The following is a 19,652-nucleotide window of genomic DNA, read 5'->3' as shown; positions in this document are numbered from 1 at the left end:
TTCTTTTAAATTACTTTCGAACCCGGGGTCCAAAAATCGTTCTCTAGGAAATTACCGGTGTCTGTGTGTGTGTATGTGTGGGGGGGGGTATTTAAGACCCTTTCTCCACCACACACATTTTCTTTGACTTTTTAAGTTGACCTGTATATATATATTTGTGAAGTCTTGTTATTAAACTTCTCTGCTTTTATAGTTTGACGAATCTAGTTCTAATTAATGTCTTCCTGTCTCTCTCAAGCTAAAAAGCTCAAATTTGTCATTCATTTTAGCCCCGAAAGGATGAACATAAGTTCTGTGTGGGAATTGTCCAAATTTCAACGTTTTCTTTGATAATTTATTTTAGGAAACTACGACGAATCCTGGCGAAAAAAAGATGTTCTACCCAACGGTAAGAAAACCAAGGGAAGAATGAAAATAAAAATGGAGTTCATTGATAACAAACTCCGGAGATACACAACCTTCTCAAAACGGAAAACTGGGATTATGAAGAAGGCCTATGAACTCTCAACACTGACCGGTTAGTGGATATTATATTAAAATTATATTTTTATGAGATATTAAAACATCACAGTTTATCAAAAAAATATTCAGTCAAATTTATTTTGAATGTCATTGTCAGGGACCCAGGTGATGTTGTTGGTTGCATCAGAGACCGGTCATGTGTACACCTTTGCTACCAAGAAGCTCCAACCAATGATTACATCAGAGGCGGGCAAAGCATTAATCAAAACCTGTTTAAACTCACCAGAAGAAGGAGACACAGATGGTAGATTTTCAAATTTTTTAATTCAAAAAATTCACTGTAGTATATTTACGATTTTCTCATTATTAGTATAAAATTTACAACTTTTATTTTTTAGAAGTTGTGATTTCATATTCGATAAATAAATACAACAAAACGACCTAAGTTAAATGACTTACTGACTTTACCAGGACGGGATGGAGACGAGAGGATGTGTGCTGCCGGATTTGAGGAGACGGATCTAGGATGTGTGATGGAGGAGCAGGAGGAACAGGAAGGATTTGGAGATAATAATGATGATCTCGGAGGTTGGTTCGGAGTTATGAATTGTGTTTTCTGTGAAATGTTTCATCCATGGAATGTCTTGTCTGTGAAATGTTCCATCTATGAAATGTTCGATCTTTAAAATGTCTTGTTTATAAAATGTTCCATCTATGAGATGTCTTCTCTATGAAATGTTCTCTGAGAAATGTTCCATCTATGAAATGTTCATCTTTAGAATGTCTTGTCTATGAAATGCCCATCTATAGAATATCTTGTCTATGAAATGCCCATCTATAGAATGTTTTGTCTATGAAATATTCCATCTATGAAATGTCCATCTATGGAATGTCTTGGCTATGAAATGTTCCATCTATGAAATGTCTTGGCTATGAAATGTTCCATCTATGAAATGTCTTGGCTATGAAATGTTCCATCTATGAAATGTCTTTGTTTTGAATTGTCTTGGCTATGAAATGTTCCATCTATGAAATGTCTTGGCTATGAAATGTTCCATCTATGAAATGTCTTGGCTATGAAATGTTCCATCTATGAAATGTCTTTGCTATGAATTGTCTTGGCTATGAAATGTCTTGGCTATGAAATTTTCCATCTAAAAAATGTCTTGCCTATGAAACTTTCCATCCATGAATTTTCTTGGCTATGAAATGTTCCATCTATGAAATGTTACATATATGAAATGTCCATTTGTGGAATGTCTTGTCAATGAAATGTTCCATCTATGAAATGTCTTGTCAATGAAATGTTCCATCTATGAAATGTTACATATATGAAATGTCCATTTGTGGAATGTCTTATCAATGAAATGTTCCATCTATGAAATGTCTTGTCAATGAAATGTTCCATCTATGAATTGTCTTATCTATGAAATGTCTTGGCTATGAATTGTTCTTTCTATAAAATGTATTTCTAAAAAATCTTAAACTAAACATAATATGAACAATATAGAATAAACAAACCTATTATTAATCTGTATTATATCTGATATTGTATTGTAGAGACCGAGGAGCAGATTGATGCTCCGTCTGATGATGAATCTAACGAGATGAATGATTCTCCAAGAAATCTGTCTCTCCGGAAATATCCTGAAGGTTTGAATAGTAACACCAAACTAGAGACAAGATCTATTTACAAACAGTCCGAACCTTACTCAGATGAACCCCGAGCTGTCTCCTCCTCGGTATACATCGGGCAGAGATCCAACCCCGGAATACATCCGTCCTCAATATCCCAGGAGCTACTAGCACAGTTAGGATACAGTAATCTTCTAGCACAGTCCTTTTATTTATCCCAACAGAACCAGGAGGAGAGAATATCAGATAGTTTACCACGGAAACCTTTTCAACTGGAGGATTCTGTAATTTCTCATTTACTTCCGCGGGAGCCTCTTCCTCAATTACCTACTCCGCAGTCGGAGGCAAACCTTTCTCATTTAATGGCTCCGCGGTCGGAGGCAAACCTTTCTCATTTAATGACTCCGCGGTCGGAGGCAAACCTTTCTCATTTAATGGCTCCGCGGTCGGAGGCAAACCTTTCTCATTTAATAGCTCCGCGGTCGGAGGCAAATCTATCTCATATATCTTCTCCGCATTCAGAGTCTAATCTTTCTCCGGAAAATCTTAGTTTAAACAAAGATTAAGATAAATAGCAGTCGAATATTTCTACAGTGATAACCAGAATATTCTGAAAATGGGAAGACGACTTTTGGACAAAGAAACCCATTTTACTTAATTTTTTTAATAAGTACGTCTCGTTAAACTAATTGGTTTGGTTACAACATCAAACACACTTTAAGTATTGCTATAAAGTCGTCTTACTATTTTTATTTTTCTGGTTATCACTGTATATGTTTGTTTATTAATACCCATTACCAAAGAATAAATTTAATATTTAATTAGCATTATTTTTATTCATTTAGATATAAAAATAAAGAAAATGTTAGTGCAGGTGTTTACAATTATTATTTAAGAGTTTAACAGAGTTATACAAATATAACTTTGTACAAAGCGCGGGTGTATTCTTTTAAATTACTTTCGAACCCAATAATAAAAAACTCTTGTTCTCAATGCCATTAAATTAACCAAATAGTTGATATATCTGATGTTTTCAAGGAACTAGAAACCTGATCTCAAGTCACATTTCATTAATGAACAGGTTTACCCGATTCACAACCATTTACCCTCAAATATAGTTGAGATATCTTTGTTTTTCTTTCTGAAAATTGTTAGTTTCAGTTTCCTAATTCTTTTTAAACTTGACTTAATGAATAATAATACACTTTACAGAGAGACAAAGAAGGAAGAATCTATCTTTTTTAGAGATAAACAATTGTAAGCGACGATATATTGCTTTCAGAAAAAGGTTTAAAGAGAACCGGTTTGAATCGAGCATTTACCTCATTTAGTCCCTCACTCTTAAAGATAATTTTACTTAATTATATCCAGTTTCTTAGTCGCCCTAACATGGGTATCTATCTATTTACACTGTTTTCATGTGCGTAGTTAGGGGGAGGGAATAGATGGTAGTTAACCCCCCCCCCCCGGAAATCCTTAACTACGCTTATATTTGACTACGAACCATAGTGCGGTTGTATCTATATATGGAATTTGAATTACATTTTAATATGTTAATAAAGTGGTGTTTTGTTATTGTTATATTGGAGAAGGTCGTCCATATGGATGATGCTTGACCTCGCTTGAGGCCAGAGGCTGGCTCTGTTCCTGAAACAAAGCAAAGTACATATTACTTCGTTTATAATGATCTTACCAGAAAAAAAAAGAAAAAAATAACCCGAGTATTCACGACCGGTCAAGTAAATGTCATAAAAAGCGTTTTCTTCATATTTTTGGGTAACTATTTATTGAAGCTAGTGGAAACTGGTTTCTGACCTACGATAATTTTGATTTATGATAATTTTAAGAAAGCTGCAGAATAGGAATTAGTTTGGAAACTCTTTAGGTTGGTTACCATAGCACCGTCCCCTTTTGTTTTTATTTTGTTCATCTTTCAGTTTAAAGTCTCAACTTGTATCCGTCTGTTCATTTTATGCTTATAATATTTGCAAAAATTATTTTAATGTAAATATTCGCCTCTAACCAGCATCAAATAACATTTTCAAATAAGATACAGGGTGTCCCACGAAACATGACAATAGCAAGACGAATTGAAAGTCGGCTTTGGTATTTGAATTTATTTGTGACATTTAGTCTTCTATCTACTTTAACATGTATGATTCTTGAAACAATTATCACATAATTCTCCTAGCCCTGGCATTTCCAAAAAGTTACAAATTTATATATTTTAATCATAAAAAATGGAGACCATTAAAGCTCAAAATAGTTTATGATCGACCACTTTATTTATTTCGAGTCCCAGGACGATCTCATGGACGATCATATGTTTTGTGAGGTTTTTAACTAACCTTGATTTCCGGTGATATGTACGGAGTATTATTCTGGAAGCACCATTTTTCCTGCTTCTTCGCGTACAGTACTGATCAAATTTAAAACACAATTAATTTAAAAAAAGCTAAAAACTTATTTTAGTTTTTTTAAAGATACTGTAAGCATGAATTCAAGTGACCCTCCATGCAAAGATGGCAATTTCTGATATACGCACGTGGATTTAACGGTTCTGTTAATATTCCAGAAAGCTGTGACTTTCGATCACAATTTGACCCATTAAACATAATTTTTTAACTATTTTTGTTAAATACTTTTTTGTCGGAATATACATTTTGAATGAAAAAATATAGAATAAACAAATCCGTAAGTTAAAAGTGTCTATTCTGTTTTACAACAGTAGAAATGCGCAAGTTGCTTTTGTTGAGAAACCACAACCGAAAATAATAAGTTTTCGAAATTGTAAACATCAATATCTAGTTCATATTTGATCAGAAAAAGCTTATAAAGGCACGTTTGCGATTTTGGCATTGACATCTCTGCATAAAGCGTCACTTGAAATTACGTTCCTTCCGCGGTCCCTTTAAAGAAGAACCGAGACTCACACTTTTTTCTGTTAATATTTCGAGTTTTTCTTGAAAAAAATTGTTTTTTGATCATTAAATCTTTATAATAAAGCTCTTAGCTCATTTAATTATACTTGGGGGTAACATTGGCTGACAAAATAGATTTATTTCTTCAAAAATCAAACTTTTTTTGTCAAAAGACGAATTTATTTTTATTTCACGTGCAACGCTGGACATTAATTCAACTCCTTTAGCAGCTTATAGTATCATATAAAATTCTAGTAATTAAATTAAACGTTAAGATAAAAAATGCCATTTAATATTTTCTGAAAAGAAGAAAATTAAAATATTTTTCTAACCTGTTAAACCGATTATGATGGCTAAGATGAGAAGAATGATCAAAGAAATAACAAGAATTATCGCAGTCTTAGGATCAGCCTGTCAGAAGACAAATTATGCAACTAATTTTGATATCCAACCTACTGTCATACTGATCTAATATTTTCCACGCTTGCTTTTAGAAAATTGAGTAAATACAAAAACCACATTTTAAAAATTCCTAAATTACATTTTCTCGAAACTACAAAATCTCTAACATTAAAATCTGTGGCCCCAGCACTCGGGAAAGTCTGATCTAGCTTAGAATACGGAAAACAATATATCTAATAGGGATTTTGTACAGTGAAACCCTTAATAAAGAATACATCGAAAAAACTCATCAAATGTCGTATTCTTCACTTTCTGATAATGGAATGTTGCAGATATTTAGTTTTTTAATTAAATGAGTATATGGAACTCTTTAAAACTGTTCCCGCATATTCATGGCTATTTACTTATTTTCGCAAATACTGATATTTGCATTTGATAAATTCTTCCGATGTATTCGTTATTAAGGGTTTCACTGTAGCATATTGGGTAATTCAGTCTTTTACATCCTGAGTCACAGGTCAACCCGTAGATCGGTTGACAAGTTACCAATTAAATAAATTAAATTCAACCTGTGATGGGACATCCTCGTCCTCGGGCCAAGGTTTATCAACGGTTATTCTAAACTCTTGTTCTCCGGATAGTTCAACCTTGCTGCGATAATAAGTTTTTTTTAAAGAGATTGTTCATATGTTTTAACATGAAATTGAAATTAACAACACTATCCTACCTGGAATTAACAACACTATCCTACCTGGAATTAACAACACTACCCTACCTGGAATTAACAACACTCTCCTACCTTAAATTAACAACACTACCCTACCTGGAATTAACAACACTACCCTACCTTGAATTAACAGCACTACCCTACCTGGAATTAACAACACTCTCCTACCTTAAATTAACAACACTACCCTACCTGGAATTAACAACACTACCCTACCTGGAATTAACAACACTATCCTACCTGGAATTAACAACACTACCCTACCTGGAATTAACAACACTACCCTACCTGGAATTAACAACACTATCCTACCTGGAGTTAACAACACTACCCTACCTAAAATTAACAACGCTACTCTACATGGAATTAATAACATAACACTATCTGGAGTAAACAACACTATCCTACCTGGAGTTAACGACCATTTTGAAGGTTTTGTCCATATCTTCAACAGAAATATTTTGAATTTTGAGCGTTGTAATATACTTGTTTTTATCAACCTGTAAAGTAAATATTTTTAGAAAATTTGTGAAATTTCATCTTTATTTTATTGAATAAGAAACCTGTTGGGTTGGAAGAAGATTATATTTCTGACTTTGCTCAGGGTTCCCTTGTGATATTACAAGAGTGTTCTCGCCTAGGATCTCCCAGTGGATATAAGGACCCGGAGAACCGTGAACCTCTACACTAGGAGAATATTTATTTTTATTATTTGTATCCAAGAATTGTTTGTGCTTTTTTCCTAGTATAGAGTTGGGTATTTTTTAACTACGATGAAGTAGTTGTACCAACGTCTTTAGTAAACATGGAAGTTAAGTGACGAATTCGAAATCGTCTTTGTTAAGTTAATTAGCGTTACGTATTACCTAATTTCAATGGTCATAATAAAGTACTTATCTGGCGCCGCAGAGTAAAGAATTAACCAAATAAGATGGTTTGATTTTGACAGTATAAGAGATAGTACTGAAACCAATCGTTTATATATATATATATACATTTTATCCTTGCACTTTACAGTACAGTAATTTACAGAACAGCACAGTACAGAAAACTAAAGTAAAGCACAATACAGTAAATTACAGTGAATTGCAGTACAGCATGTACAGTACAGCACAGTACAGTACAGTACAATACAATACCTGATATTAAGAGTATCTCCAGTATAAACTGGAGGTAATCTAGGACTAGGTAGAATATTCAGAAACTCTACTCTCAGATCAATATCAACCATGGAGGAGAACAGCACCTCTTTATTCATCCCGTACTAGAATATAGGTTCATATAGTTCATATAGTTCATAATCAAAATTATCAAAATTTAATGCTTTTAACCTCCTCGAACACTGATGCATCTATTCTTGTTTACAAAATCCGAGCAGAGAGAACTGGTTTCAATATATGTACGCAGAGTTTACGCAACTGCAATTAACTTTTCTTGCATTATAACCTTGGTCCATATTATTCTCCTGTAATGCATTTTGGATCATGTCAAAGGTGTCTGCATTATATTTGGAAACTTAAGGCACAAATCTTTTTGATATTGCCTTCGCTTTCCCTGGTTGGTAATGAAATCATTCCGCGTCATATGACAACGGAGCAAAACAATCTCCGGGAAAAGGCGAATTACATAGAAATAAAGTCCGTTTGAAAAAGACAATCTATATTCTATAACCTTATCTGCAGAATATGTCATGTTTTAGAGATTAATCGTTGTCATTTGTGGAAATCTTTCGGATTCAATCAATCAGAGTTTTGATATGAAAATGGCAACCTTTCTACGGAAAATGCTCGTTGGTCAGAGCTTTAATTCCTTTCGCTTAATCTCTATATCAACTGTGGACACTTTTAGTTTCCTGATTAATCCTTTCTTTTGGATATCCCTCCTGGATTCCGCCCAATGAGAGTTCTCTCACAATTCTAAAGTTTTCTGCTCAGATATCAGCGGTTTAGGGATCTCATTAATTGTTGTAATAATTCACAAAATTTTTCTCCTCTCTTGTTGGTCAGACGGGAACAGAACGAAAAAAAATTCTCCGTTTTAAGACTTTAAAACCGTCAGCTTTAAAGTTTTTCCACTGGTAATCAAATTTAGTTAACTTTGAAGCCAAGCAATATCCATAAAAAATTTTGCCTTTATATGGTATAGAAGTTTTTGGCCTTAAATCTGTGATTACAAGGCATTACAGACGCAGGATACCTCAATGGTGCCGGGAATGGAAACTTTTCCCGGTTCACATTTAAATTCAAAACTTTCAAATTCAGCCGTTGAAACTAAGCGATATAAAAGTTTTACTCTCAGGTTTAATAAATGGAAATATAATAATCTGTGAAGTTAGTGCTCAGGTTTGTTCACAATACAGTTTTTCTGAGATTTTAAAACTTCAGCAAAAAAACAATTTAAATTGGTACGCTGTTGTCCAGCCAGCTAGGTTAGTCGCTAATAAAGGGGAAGTATTGGGTAGGATAAATGATTCTGTTGAAGAAAGTATGATGCAAGTCGATGTTCCAAAATTTCAAAGGGAAGAAGGGGTATTTAGACCGTTTCTAAGCCTTTAAATGTAGTATACATCGGAGATTATTGACTTTTCCCCTTAAATCTAAAAAATGTAAAATTTAAAAAACTAAATTCAAAAACTAAAAAAATGTGGTTCTTGGTTTTGGGGTTTAACGAGATTATTTTATTCCTATTTCCGAGCAATAACCTGGTAATAGGAGCAATGGATTTTCTCTCCATCATGCTTAGGCTGCGGAGTAAACACTAACTTCTCCTCTACTCTATACAGACCTAGATAATACGAGAATAGGGTGCGGAGAAAACACTAGCTTCTCTAAACAGACTTAGATAATAAAGGGATAGGGTTGAAGAGAAAACACTTCTACTGTACTCGTAACAGATCTAGATAATACACGGATAGGGTTGAAGAGAAAACACTTCTCCTGTACTCTTAACAGACCTAGATAATACAAGGGTAAGTTTGCGGAGAAAACACTTCTCCTCTACTCTAAACAGACCTAGATAATACAAGGATAAGTTTGCGGAAGTAACACTTCTCCTGTACTCTTAACAGACCTAGATAATACAAGGGTAAGTTTGCGGAGAAAACACTTCTCCTCTACTCTAAACAGACCTAGATAATACAAGGATAAGTTTGCGGAAGTAACACTTCTCCTGTACTCTTAACAGACCTAGATAATACAAGGGTAAGTTTGCGGAGAAAACACTTCTCCTCTACTCTAAACAGACCTAGATAAAACAAGGATACTTTGCGGAGAAAACACTTCTCCTGTACTCTATACAGACCTAGATAAAACAAGGATAAGTTTGCGGAGTAAACCCTTCTCCTCTACTCTAAACGAACCTAAATAATGCAAGGATAGGGTTTCGGAGTAAATACTTCTCCTCTACTCTATACAGACCTAGATAATACAAGGATAGGGTTACGGAGAAAACACTTCTCCTCTACTCTATACAGACCTAGATAATACAAGGAAAGGGTTGCCGAGTAAACACCTCTGTTCTACTCTATTCAGACCTAGATAATACAAGGATAGGGTTGCGGAGTAAACACTTCTCCTCTACTCTAAACAAACCTAAATAATACAAGGATAGGGTTACGGAGTAAACACTTCTCCTCTACTCCATACAGACCTAGATAATACAAGGATAGGGTTACGGAGAAAACACTTCTCTTGTACTCAATACAGACCTAGATAATACAAGGATAAGTTTGCGGAGTAAACACTTCTCCTCTACTCTGTACAGACCTAGATAATACAAGGATAGGGTTACGGAGTAAACACTTCTCCTCTACTCTAAACGAACCTAAATAATACAAGGATAGGGTTACGGAGTAAACACTTCTTTTGTACTCTTAAACAAACATGAATAATACAAGGATAGGATTGCCAAGTAAATACCTCTCCTCTACTCTAAACAAACCTAAATAATACAAGGATAGGGTTTCAGAGTGAACACTTCTCCTCTACTCTATACAGACCTAGATAATACAAGGATAGGGTTGCGGAGTAAATACTTCTCCTCTACTCTAAACAGACCTAGATAATACAAGGATTGGGTTACTGAGTAAACACTTCTCCTCTACTCTATACAGACCTAGATAATACAAGGATAGGGTTACGGAGTAAACACTTCTCCTCTACTCTAAACAAGCCTAGCTAATACAAGGATTGGGGTTCAGAGCAAACACTTCTACTCTACTCTATACAGACCTAGCTAATAAAAGGATAAGGTTTCAGAGTAAACACTTCTCCTCTACTCTATGCAAACCTAGATGATACAAGGATAGGGGTTCGGAGTAAACACTTCTCCTCTATTTATACAGACCTGGATAATACAAGTATATGGTTACGGAGTAAGCACTTCTCCTTTACTCTATACAGACCTAGATAATACAATGAGGAGATGTTACCAATAAAGACCTAGTTAATAAAAGAAATTAAGGGTTGTTACTCAACAAATACCTATAATAGGACAAGAACAGGGGGATGTTACCTAATAAAGACCTCGTAAATACAAGAATAAGGATTGTTACTCAAATATCTATAAAACAAAGAGAGTGGTTTTTTACTCAAAAATCTGGACAGAACACGGTTAGGGATTGTTTCTACATACAGAGTAATAAATACATATGTTTTATTTATGATATTGTTTTTTTAAGAATAGAATAATACTGAGCATTTTGTCAGGATTAAATTGAAAAAACTAGTTTTCAATATTTTTATATTATTTCTGAGTGAATGACAAAGAATATGGGAACTGGGATTTCACAAATAGAAACTCTTTCAACATTCTTTTCTAGTTAACACAACTGCTTATCTAAAGGATGAGCAGTATTGTTTAGTGAATTTATTTGATTAGAATGAATTTGTTTGTTTATCTAGTGTTTATATCTTATACCTGGTTCATCTAGTGTTTATATCGTATACCTGGTTCATCTAGTGTTTATATCTTATACCTGGATCATCTCTTGTTTATATCTTATACCTCGTTCATCTCGTGTTTATATCTTATACCTGGTTCATCTCGTGTTTATATCTTATACCTGGTTCATCTAGTGTTTATATCTTATACCTGGTTCATCTAGTGTTTATATCTTATACCTGGTTCATCTAGTGTTTATATCTTATAGCTGGTTCATCGAGTGTTTATATCTTATACCTGGTTCATCTAGTGGGAACAAAACAGATGATTCTGTGTTCAGGATTCTATTCTTTACAGGGTTAGATCCAAAGTGCCATTTAAACTTTCCTAAACAAAAATTTTAAAATGGTGTTAACATTAAATTTTGCTAAATTTGATATTTTCAACACTATTATTTTGGTTCGCAGTTCTATACAGATTTGTACCAGAAGGTTAAAGCCAATTTAGATTATAAATACAATATTAATGATTAGATGATTTAATAAAATGAACATTTTAGAATATAACAAGATTAAAACCAAAATAAAATCTAATTACAATTTTATTTTATTTCACCATCAAGTTAGCATAATTGATAAAGTACACAGTAGGTTTTTTTAAATGTTTTGTTTGAAATATTTTTTACCTACTGGTCGGGAATGATCAGCTTCGCAGAGGAAAGAGACCGGGTTTCCTGTTAATAATAAAATATTCTAATATGATTCACTGTTTATAATAGATGGTAAAATATTGTAATATGATTCACTGTTTATATTAGATGGTAAAATATTGTAATATGATTCACTGTTTATAGTAGATAGTAAAATATTGTAATATCAATCATTATAAAGAAATCCGCACAGTACAAGGAAGACGTTATTTTTATTCTAAATAAAAGGTTTGCGACCTCTTGACTCATCTAGTTTCATTGAAAAGAAAAATAGGGTGTAAGCATGTTTTAACCTCTTACATATTTGGTATCTGTACCTGCATTACTGTACAAGTATGGTATCTGTACCTGCAGTACTGTACACGTATGATATCTGTACCTGCAGTACTGTACAAGTATGGTATCTGTACCTGCAGTACTGTACAAGTATACTATCTGTACCTGCAGTACTGTACAAGCAGTATGGTATCTTTACCTGCAGTACTGTGCAAGTATGGTATCTGTACCTGCAGTACTGTACAAGTATACTATCTGTACCTGCAGTACTGTACAAGCATAGTATCTGTACCTGCAGTTACTGTACAAGCATACTATCTGTACCTGCAGTAACTGTAAAAGCATAGTATCTGACTCATCTTGACTCATCTAGTTTCATTGAAAAGAAAAATAGGGTGTAAGCATGTTTTAACCTCTTACTTATTTGGTATCTGTACCTGCATTACCGTACAAGTATGGTATCTGTACCTGCAGTACAGTACACGTATGATATCTGTACCTGCAATACCGTACAAGTATAGTATCTTTACCTGCCCGGTACTGTACAAGTAAAGCTTCTGTACCTGTAGTACTGTACAAGTATAGTATCTGCACCGTTAGTACTGTACAAGTATAGTATCTGTACCTGCATGGTACTGTAGAAGTAAAGCTTCTGTTCTGTACCTGCAGTACTGTACAAGTATAGTATCTGTACCTGCAGTTACTGTACAATCATACTATCTGTGCCTGCAGTAACTGTACAAGTATAGTATCTGTACCTGCAGTTACTGTACAAGTATGGTATCTGTAACTGCAGTATTGTGCTAGTATGGTATATGCACCTGCTGTACTATGCAAGTTTATTATCTGAACATGCAGTACCTGTACAAGTATGGTATCTGTAACTGCAGTACTGTGCAAGTATCTGTTCCTGCAGTAACTGTACAAGTATAGTATCTGTACCTGGAGTATCTGTACAATGTACAAGCATAGTATCTGTACCTGCAGTACTGTACAAGCATAGTATCTGTACCTGCAATAACTGTAACAATTCCGTATTGTGTTTTGAAGTCTAAAGAAGCTTCCTCAAAAACATCAAGAATTGTGCTTAAAGAAGAAGTTTCGTTTGTCGATGAATCGTACATCCTGAACAATTAAAACTTTTTATGAGAAAAAAATGAAGAGACAACAACTTGACATTAAAACTACTGAAAAAATATTTTTTTCCTCTTTACTTTACGTAATCATCTTTTCTCCCTCCTAATCCTACTCCTACTGCTACTCTGAGTCCTACTAAGAAACAACTCTTTCACTATTAGTTCCTGTTCTTTCACTATTAGTTCCTGTTTTTTTTTCCGAATCCTAGTTCTCCTACTTCTACTCTTAACTCAATTTATCAAACATATACTTCTACTCCTACTTCTACTCCTACTTCTACTCCTAGAAGCTCTGTTTCGCGTGATTAATTATGCTTATTACATGTAATGGAAAGCCATATTTTTATTGTGTGAGATTTTTAAAAGCTTCCTTTATTTAGGACTGTTTTTTTTATGTATTCGTAAATATTATGTTTTGACTGCAGTAAAGTTTACTATGTACACATTTTGTACTCTAAATTGTAATTTAAACTTTGGCTTTCGAAGAATTTTGTAAATTGTATTTAATAATTGCGATATTTTCAGTATTAAAACATCAAATGCCGAGATTGGATAAATTTTATCTACTCTCACTGTTCTTCATTTACCTTTTGGGGTTGACTAATGACTATGGCTTGTAGCGAAACATTTTCATACTAGTTCTTAAACGTAAGAATGGGAATATACCCCAACTATGTTCTTCAATTCCTACTCCCACTCCTACTCCTACTCTTGATCCTTCACTTACTCCTACTCTTGATCCTTCTCTTACTCCTACTCTTGATCCTTCTCTTACTCCTACTCTTGATCCTTCTCTTGCATCAAATTTTATTCTATATTGTCCTACTCCTATCTATATACTACTACTCCTATTCTATATATACTCCTACTCCTATTCTATATACTCCTACTCCTACCCGCATATCCAGGTTCCACTGTGTTCTCTCTTCACATTCTTGAGAACAACATTGCACTCTGTGTCAGTTCCATTAAACCGCAAATTTGGTTCTCTCCTAAGAATATATATTTGCATGAGAAAATTTAGAATACTCTTCATAATTTTTATCAATTGAGCGTTAAATTTGTTTTGTGCATGGCACCAGAAGCCTCATGAGTTTTCTGATCAGAATTAACCTGCACTGTTGGTTTCTACCGACTCCTAGATCAGAACAGGATGCATTGGATGGAAGTATCCAGGAGCACCACGTAAATGGAGAATCTCCTCCACAGGATATCTTGATATCTGAACCTGGTTTAGCCAAGAGTTTCTAAACAATTATTAATTAGTTAAGAGATGAAATTAATGCATGTTGAATAAAGTATTTGTTTCTCATGCTTAGTCTATAGAGTTCATGTCTTGTCTTTGATTATTCTTTTTATCATTGGATTTCATGAATTATCTTTAGTTCTCATGTTTTGTCTTTTATGCTCCTGTTTTGTCTTTTGTGCTCATGTTATGTCTTTTGTGCTCATGTTATGTCTTTTGTGCTAATGTTTTGTCTTTTGTGCTCATGTTTTGTCTTTTGTGCTCATGTTTTGTCTTTTATGCTCCTGTTTTGTCTTTTGTGCTCATGTTTTCTCCTTGGTTATCATGTTTTGTCTCTTGTGCTCATGTTATGTCCTTGGTTATCATGTTTTGTCTCTTGTGCTCATGTTATGTCCTTGGTTATCACGTTTTGTCTCTTGTGCTCATGTTTTTTCTTCTTTCCAACACCATGTGCCATAAGATGTAAATGGTTTCCAGACATTACCTCACTTATGCTTAAGATCTTAATACCAAATACTTCTTCCCCTGATAACGCTGAAAAAAAAAATTTTTAAATAGATTTTTTACAAATCTTTTAAAATATTTGATAAAAATATTTCTTGCGTTGTTGTAGAGAAGCCTATTACTATTAGATAAGATAGATAAGATATAGTTTATTGCTTAAAATACAAATACAAGCTATAATGTTACAGGAAAAAAATCTGCAACTATTTTTATATTGTTTACTATTTGTATGTTTTGTATGTACATATTTGCTGTTTTGGGTATTATCCCCACCTAGTTAATATTAAAACATTTACAATATGATGAATATTACTAGGTTTTAAAAGTTTAGGATAAGTCAGGGATTACTAGTTAAATTTAGAGAGACCAAGGTGCAGCAGAACAAAATAATTGATTTTGAGGATCCAGCTCTCCTCGTTGGAAGAGTTATATAAGTGGTAAAAAACTATTTTCAAGAAGCGTATCTAGGTAAAGCCCTTAATCCATTTGTTTTGTGTTGTTTAATAAATTTATATTCATATCCCCTACTAAGGTGACTTCATTTACAATCTTCAAATTTGGATCAGACTTAAACTTAGAGAATATATCACTTATTGTTTGATTAAAGTATTTAATGTTTGCATATGGAGCACTATTTGGACGATATACAGGGTGTCCCAAAAAACATGGGAATTCAGTGACGAATTCGATATCGTCTTTTCAAATAATTCTTTGATTTAGTATAGTGATACCTACAGAGAAAGCTGTAATATGTAAGAGTTTCGTCTGCTATGTTCACATTTGTTTGTTTATGTTTTGACTGCATTCGGTTGTAAAACAAGAAAATTGCATTATACAAACAGAGTAAACTTGTCCGTCTTCACTGTAGACACATCTTTACAGTCTTTTACCCTTTTCATAAAATAAGCTCTAGCAGACATAAATTAGGTATTACAATGCTAATTCATAACAAAGACGATATCAAATTCGTCACTGAATTCCCATGTTTTTTGGGACACCCTGTATATTGCCCACAAGGATATATTTGTTCTTGTCAGTTTTAATCTTAATAAATTGACATTCAAAATCCCGTGGAATAAAGATTGAGATACACTCAGCTGGTTCAAAATAGAAAGAAAATAGAAAGATACACCCTGAGTTATTATTTAATCCCTGTTTATCTCTTATTCTAAAGTGTAAAGGATGGCAATTTTCTAAAATAAATTCTAAGTTCTGAGGTTTATTCCATATTTCTTGTAGTGCAATGACATATGGCTTAAAATGATTAAAGGTTGTGGCTAAAAAAGTTTTAAATTCTTCACCTGGCAGACTTTGAATGTTTAAGGATAAAATACTGAATTGATTTGTTTCCAGACTTTTAAGTTTATTACTTAACTCAATCTCTTCAAAGTATTGACAATTATGAATATTGTTTTGATAAATAGAATCTTGAAAAGTAGATTTTAGGTCGAAAATACGATTTTTTTGTGCGGTTCCAGAACCTAACCAGGATGGTATTGTTTGGTAGATAGTGACCATGCTTGTATGTACGTCATTCTCTTGAACTATGACATTGTATTTAGATTTGATCAACTGACAAGCATAAGTTGTTGAAGTAACTTTCTCCTGTTTAGGTTACTCCTCAGGTTTTATCAAGCTAGGTTTTTTTCCCTACAACCCCTGAGATTATGAGGTTTCCCATCATAGAGCGTTGTTAAATCTCATCAAGAAGGTCACCTTGTGCTCTACTTTGCTTCTCTAGATCATCAATTCTTACTTTGCGTTCCCTTAGTATATCCTGCCGGTCAACTAAGACAGAACTTAGATCCGTAGGACCTATCTTTGCATCAAAAATGCTTCCCTTAACTCCAACTTCTCCAATTTTTTTTACTAAATTGGTATTTTCTATTGTTTTAAACATGGTTGAAAAGTGTTTGAAAATTATTTATATAAGAAAGAAACAAACTTTATAATTAAATCCATAAGAAATTAGAAAACCTTATCTAAGACAAGTAGAAAACCTGTTCGAATAAGATGTACTATGTAGATTGTAGGGTCCAGTTGGCCTTTAGTTTTTATTTTTATTGGTTTGATTTAATGATTTAACTAGAATCCTACCGAGTAGAACACCGCATAGCAACAACCTAAACTCATGCTTCATTTTTTTTAAAAATCTGGAATTAAGAAAATTATATATATTTATTTTATTTTTCAAAGCTTAAATGTATGAACATTGTATACAATGTACATTGTTATACTACTCTGTGTGGATAGCATAATTACTGTAAAATTAAAGAAACAAATTCTAACTTTTTTATGGTTATTGTTAATCGTTAACACTTAAGATCTCGATATCTAATGTGCGCACTTTTAAATTTGAGGATCAATACTGGATCCCTCATCAATACTGGATCCCTCATCAATACTGGATCCCTCATCAATACTGGATCCCTCATCAATGCCTAATCCCAAAATTCACAAGTTCTGACTTCTGATTGGACTTATTGAATTAACAGTATTATATGCAAGGGTTTAATGCAAGGAAAGTTATTTGCGGTCATGTATACTCTGCGTACATATTGAAACCAGTTCTCTCGGGGCGGAATTTGTAAACAAGAATAGATGCATCAGTGTTCGTTCAGTATCCGAGGAGGTTAAAAGCATTAAGTTTGATAATTTTCATAATTCACATAATAGTTTCCTATGACCAGAATATTTCATTGATTTTTTTATGTGAAAGATGGATTCCATGTCAGGCTGTAACATCCGTCTTGTGTTTACATTACCGCTCAGAGACAGTACACTGCAGTACAAAAGATGCGTACACTTCCGAAATAACTTTCCTTGCATTACATCCTTGATTATAGGCTAGTAATTAATAAATGCAAGTTATATACGTTTAAAAAAAATTATGTATGACCATGTTTGGACTAAAAAAATATTTAAACACATTAGCTAATTTTTTATTTATGATGAATTTTTTTCTATCAAAAATAAAAGAATTAAGTCTCTGCAACAAACTCTGATTCCCTAATTCTTATATCTTTGAAACCCAATGTGATAGATATTTCAAAATTTAAATTCTGGCATATGATTCACCGACTTAGGGTCAAATGACCTAGGGTCAAATACCCGACACAGGGTAAAACGACATAGGGTAAAACGACCTAGGGTAAAATGCTATATGGTAAAACGACACAGTGTGCAACAAATGTGCAATATTTTCTTTTAGAGACAGCACATTATTTAACCTTTTGTAGGCCGCAGCGCTCGGGGCTAGAAATGAAATTTTAAGCATAGACAAATAACTTTTTTCGAAATTATAAAAGTTTTTAGGGAAAATTTTAAGTGATTGCAAGTAAATTTAGTTTTCTGTCTGTACACTGTAAAAAGCTGGAACCTGTTTACCCTGTGATCACTGCTTAAACTAAAAACTAATGAATACAGAATATTACCTGTATAAAACCTTATCTAGAGTAAATATAAGATTTATGACTAAACTATGCAATCCTGTCATACTCACTGCTATAAGATAAAAACATAGTAATTCATGATTTATCATAAATGATTATTTGCCCATTCTAAGAATTTTGAATTTAAAAGAATAAATATATTATTATACAACAATAAACTGCTCTAAAGAATGAATATAATATTAGACGACAAGAAACTGCTCGAAAGGATAAATATTTTTCTGAAAATGTGCCCTAAACATTTAAGCAGATAGATAGAAACATGTAAGTTAAAAAAAACTGCTCTAAAGCATCTACCCAAAGTCCATGGGAAGGTTTCTAACCTCAGTATTCATGTATTCTTGTATTATATATATACCCTAGTATTCGTGTATCCTTGTATTCTCTGTATCCATGTATGAATGTGTATCCTAGTATTGTTTTTATCCCTATATCCTAGTATTGGTTGTATCCCTGTATCTCTGTATCCCTAGTACCAGATAATAGAACAAGGATTAATTATGAATTACCAGGAACCAAATCCCTGCGGGTTTTGTTACAATATCAAAGTAGGTACAATATATATAACTACATATTTATAATACTATTATTTTAAATATAATCTAAAAAGGCAAAACTTCTCAATAAAGAGAGATTTTCTGTTAACAGATTGTATTACTGTTAAAGGGACAGACCGGCTATGTAAGATAGTTAAACTGAGTATACATTGTTGTGGACAAATTCTTTAGGATTCATTTGAGATATATAAAACTTTTTAAAGATCCTTAGTTTGAGCGCAAAGTCGACGCTCAAAATCGTACTTTTGGATGGATACGTTTTCAGACTTGTTTTTTTTAAATCATTAAATAACGACGAGAAAAAATGTAAACAAAATTCTACAGTAAACTAATTAGTTGTTTAGGAACAAGTTGAGAAAATAAGTCTTATCATCGAAAATAAGTAATTTTATTCAATTATTAGTTTCTATGATCTCTCTTTAATTACAACAATTTTCTGGAATTTTTATTAAAATTACGACATTTGAAGAATTTGAAGAAATCTGCGAACAAATTCATAGAAAATAAGAAATTCAATATATAATGGTAAAACAGGAAATAGTTAGTTCTAACTTTGATTTATTGACAAATTTCTTTTGAGAAATATGTTCCTATAGTTTACTATAGAATTTTTACTATGATTTTCGACGTCGTTATTTGATAATTAAAAAAACCGATTCTGAAAACGTACCTACACAAATTCATGATTTTGAATTTCGACTTTGCGCTCAAACTCAGTAATTATACACCGTGGAAAAGTTTTAT

The 19,652-nt window shown here is 33.1% G+C and overlaps 2 protein-coding genes across 2 annotated transcripts in view; one reads left to right on the top strand and one right to left on the bottom strand.

The window, feature by feature from the left end:
* Positions 1-2,849, top strand: part of LOC111716371 (pheromone receptor transcription factor) — a 3,089-nt gene extending 240 nt beyond the window's left edge. The window contains exons 2-5 of the mRNA XM_023491817.1: positions 344-517; positions 620-766; positions 934-1,050; positions 2,023-2,849. Coding sequence (XP_023347585.1) covers positions 344-517; positions 620-766; positions 934-1,050; positions 2,023-2,663 — 1,079 coding nt within the window. The 3' untranslated portion in view covers positions 2,664-2,849. The remainder of the gene's footprint in view (positions 1-343; positions 518-619; positions 767-933; positions 1,051-2,022) is intronic.
* Positions 2,850-3,501: 652 nt separating this feature from the next.
* LOC111716370 (cell adhesion molecule 4) lies at positions 3,502-17,052 on the bottom strand. The gene is made up of 15 exons (XM_023491816.1): positions 16,997-17,052; positions 14,880-14,929; positions 14,263-14,396; positions 14,046-14,141; positions 13,026-13,138; positions 11,714-11,761; positions 11,326-11,415; positions 8,849-8,931; positions 7,287-7,411; positions 6,711-6,834; positions 6,556-6,647; positions 5,990-6,071; positions 5,351-5,429; positions 4,446-4,516; positions 3,502-3,744 (listed from the first exon to the last, which is right to left on the bottom strand). The coding sequence occupies exons 1-15, from the start codon at positions 17,037-17,039 to the stop codon at positions 3,676-3,678; spliced, it is 1,299 nt and encodes a 432-aa protein (XP_023347584.1). The 5' UTR covers positions 17,040-17,052; the 3' UTR covers positions 3,502-3,675.
* Between the last annotated feature and the right edge of the window lie 2,600 nt (positions 17,053-19,652).

The sequence above is a fragment of the Eurytemora carolleeae genome, unplaced genomic scaffold (assembly GCF_000591075.1).
Source record: "Eurytemora carolleeae unplaced genomic scaffold, Eaff_2.0 scaffold1054, whole genome shotgun sequence".
NCBI lineage: Eukaryota > Metazoa > Arthropoda > Copepoda > Calanoida > Temoridae > Eurytemora > Eurytemora carolleeae.
The sequence above is the reverse complement of the archived record's forward strand: the minus strand, read 5'-3'. Positions and strand labels throughout refer to the sequence as shown.

Excerpts from the sequence above, each read along its gene's own strand:
- LOC111716370 (XM_023491816.1), bottom strand. The coding sequence starts at position 17,039 with ATGAAGCATGAGTTTAGGTTGTTGCTATGCGGTGTTCTACTCG. Across the intron at positions 6,835-7,286 it reads GGAGATACTCTTAATATCAG|TGTAGAGGTTCACGGTTCTC; the intron begins GTATTGTATTGT and ends ATATTCTCCTAG. Across the intron at positions 3,745-4,445 it reads ACATATCACCGGAAATCAAG|GAACAGAGCCAGCCTCTGGC; the intron begins GTTAGTTAAAAA and ends GCTTTGTTTCAG.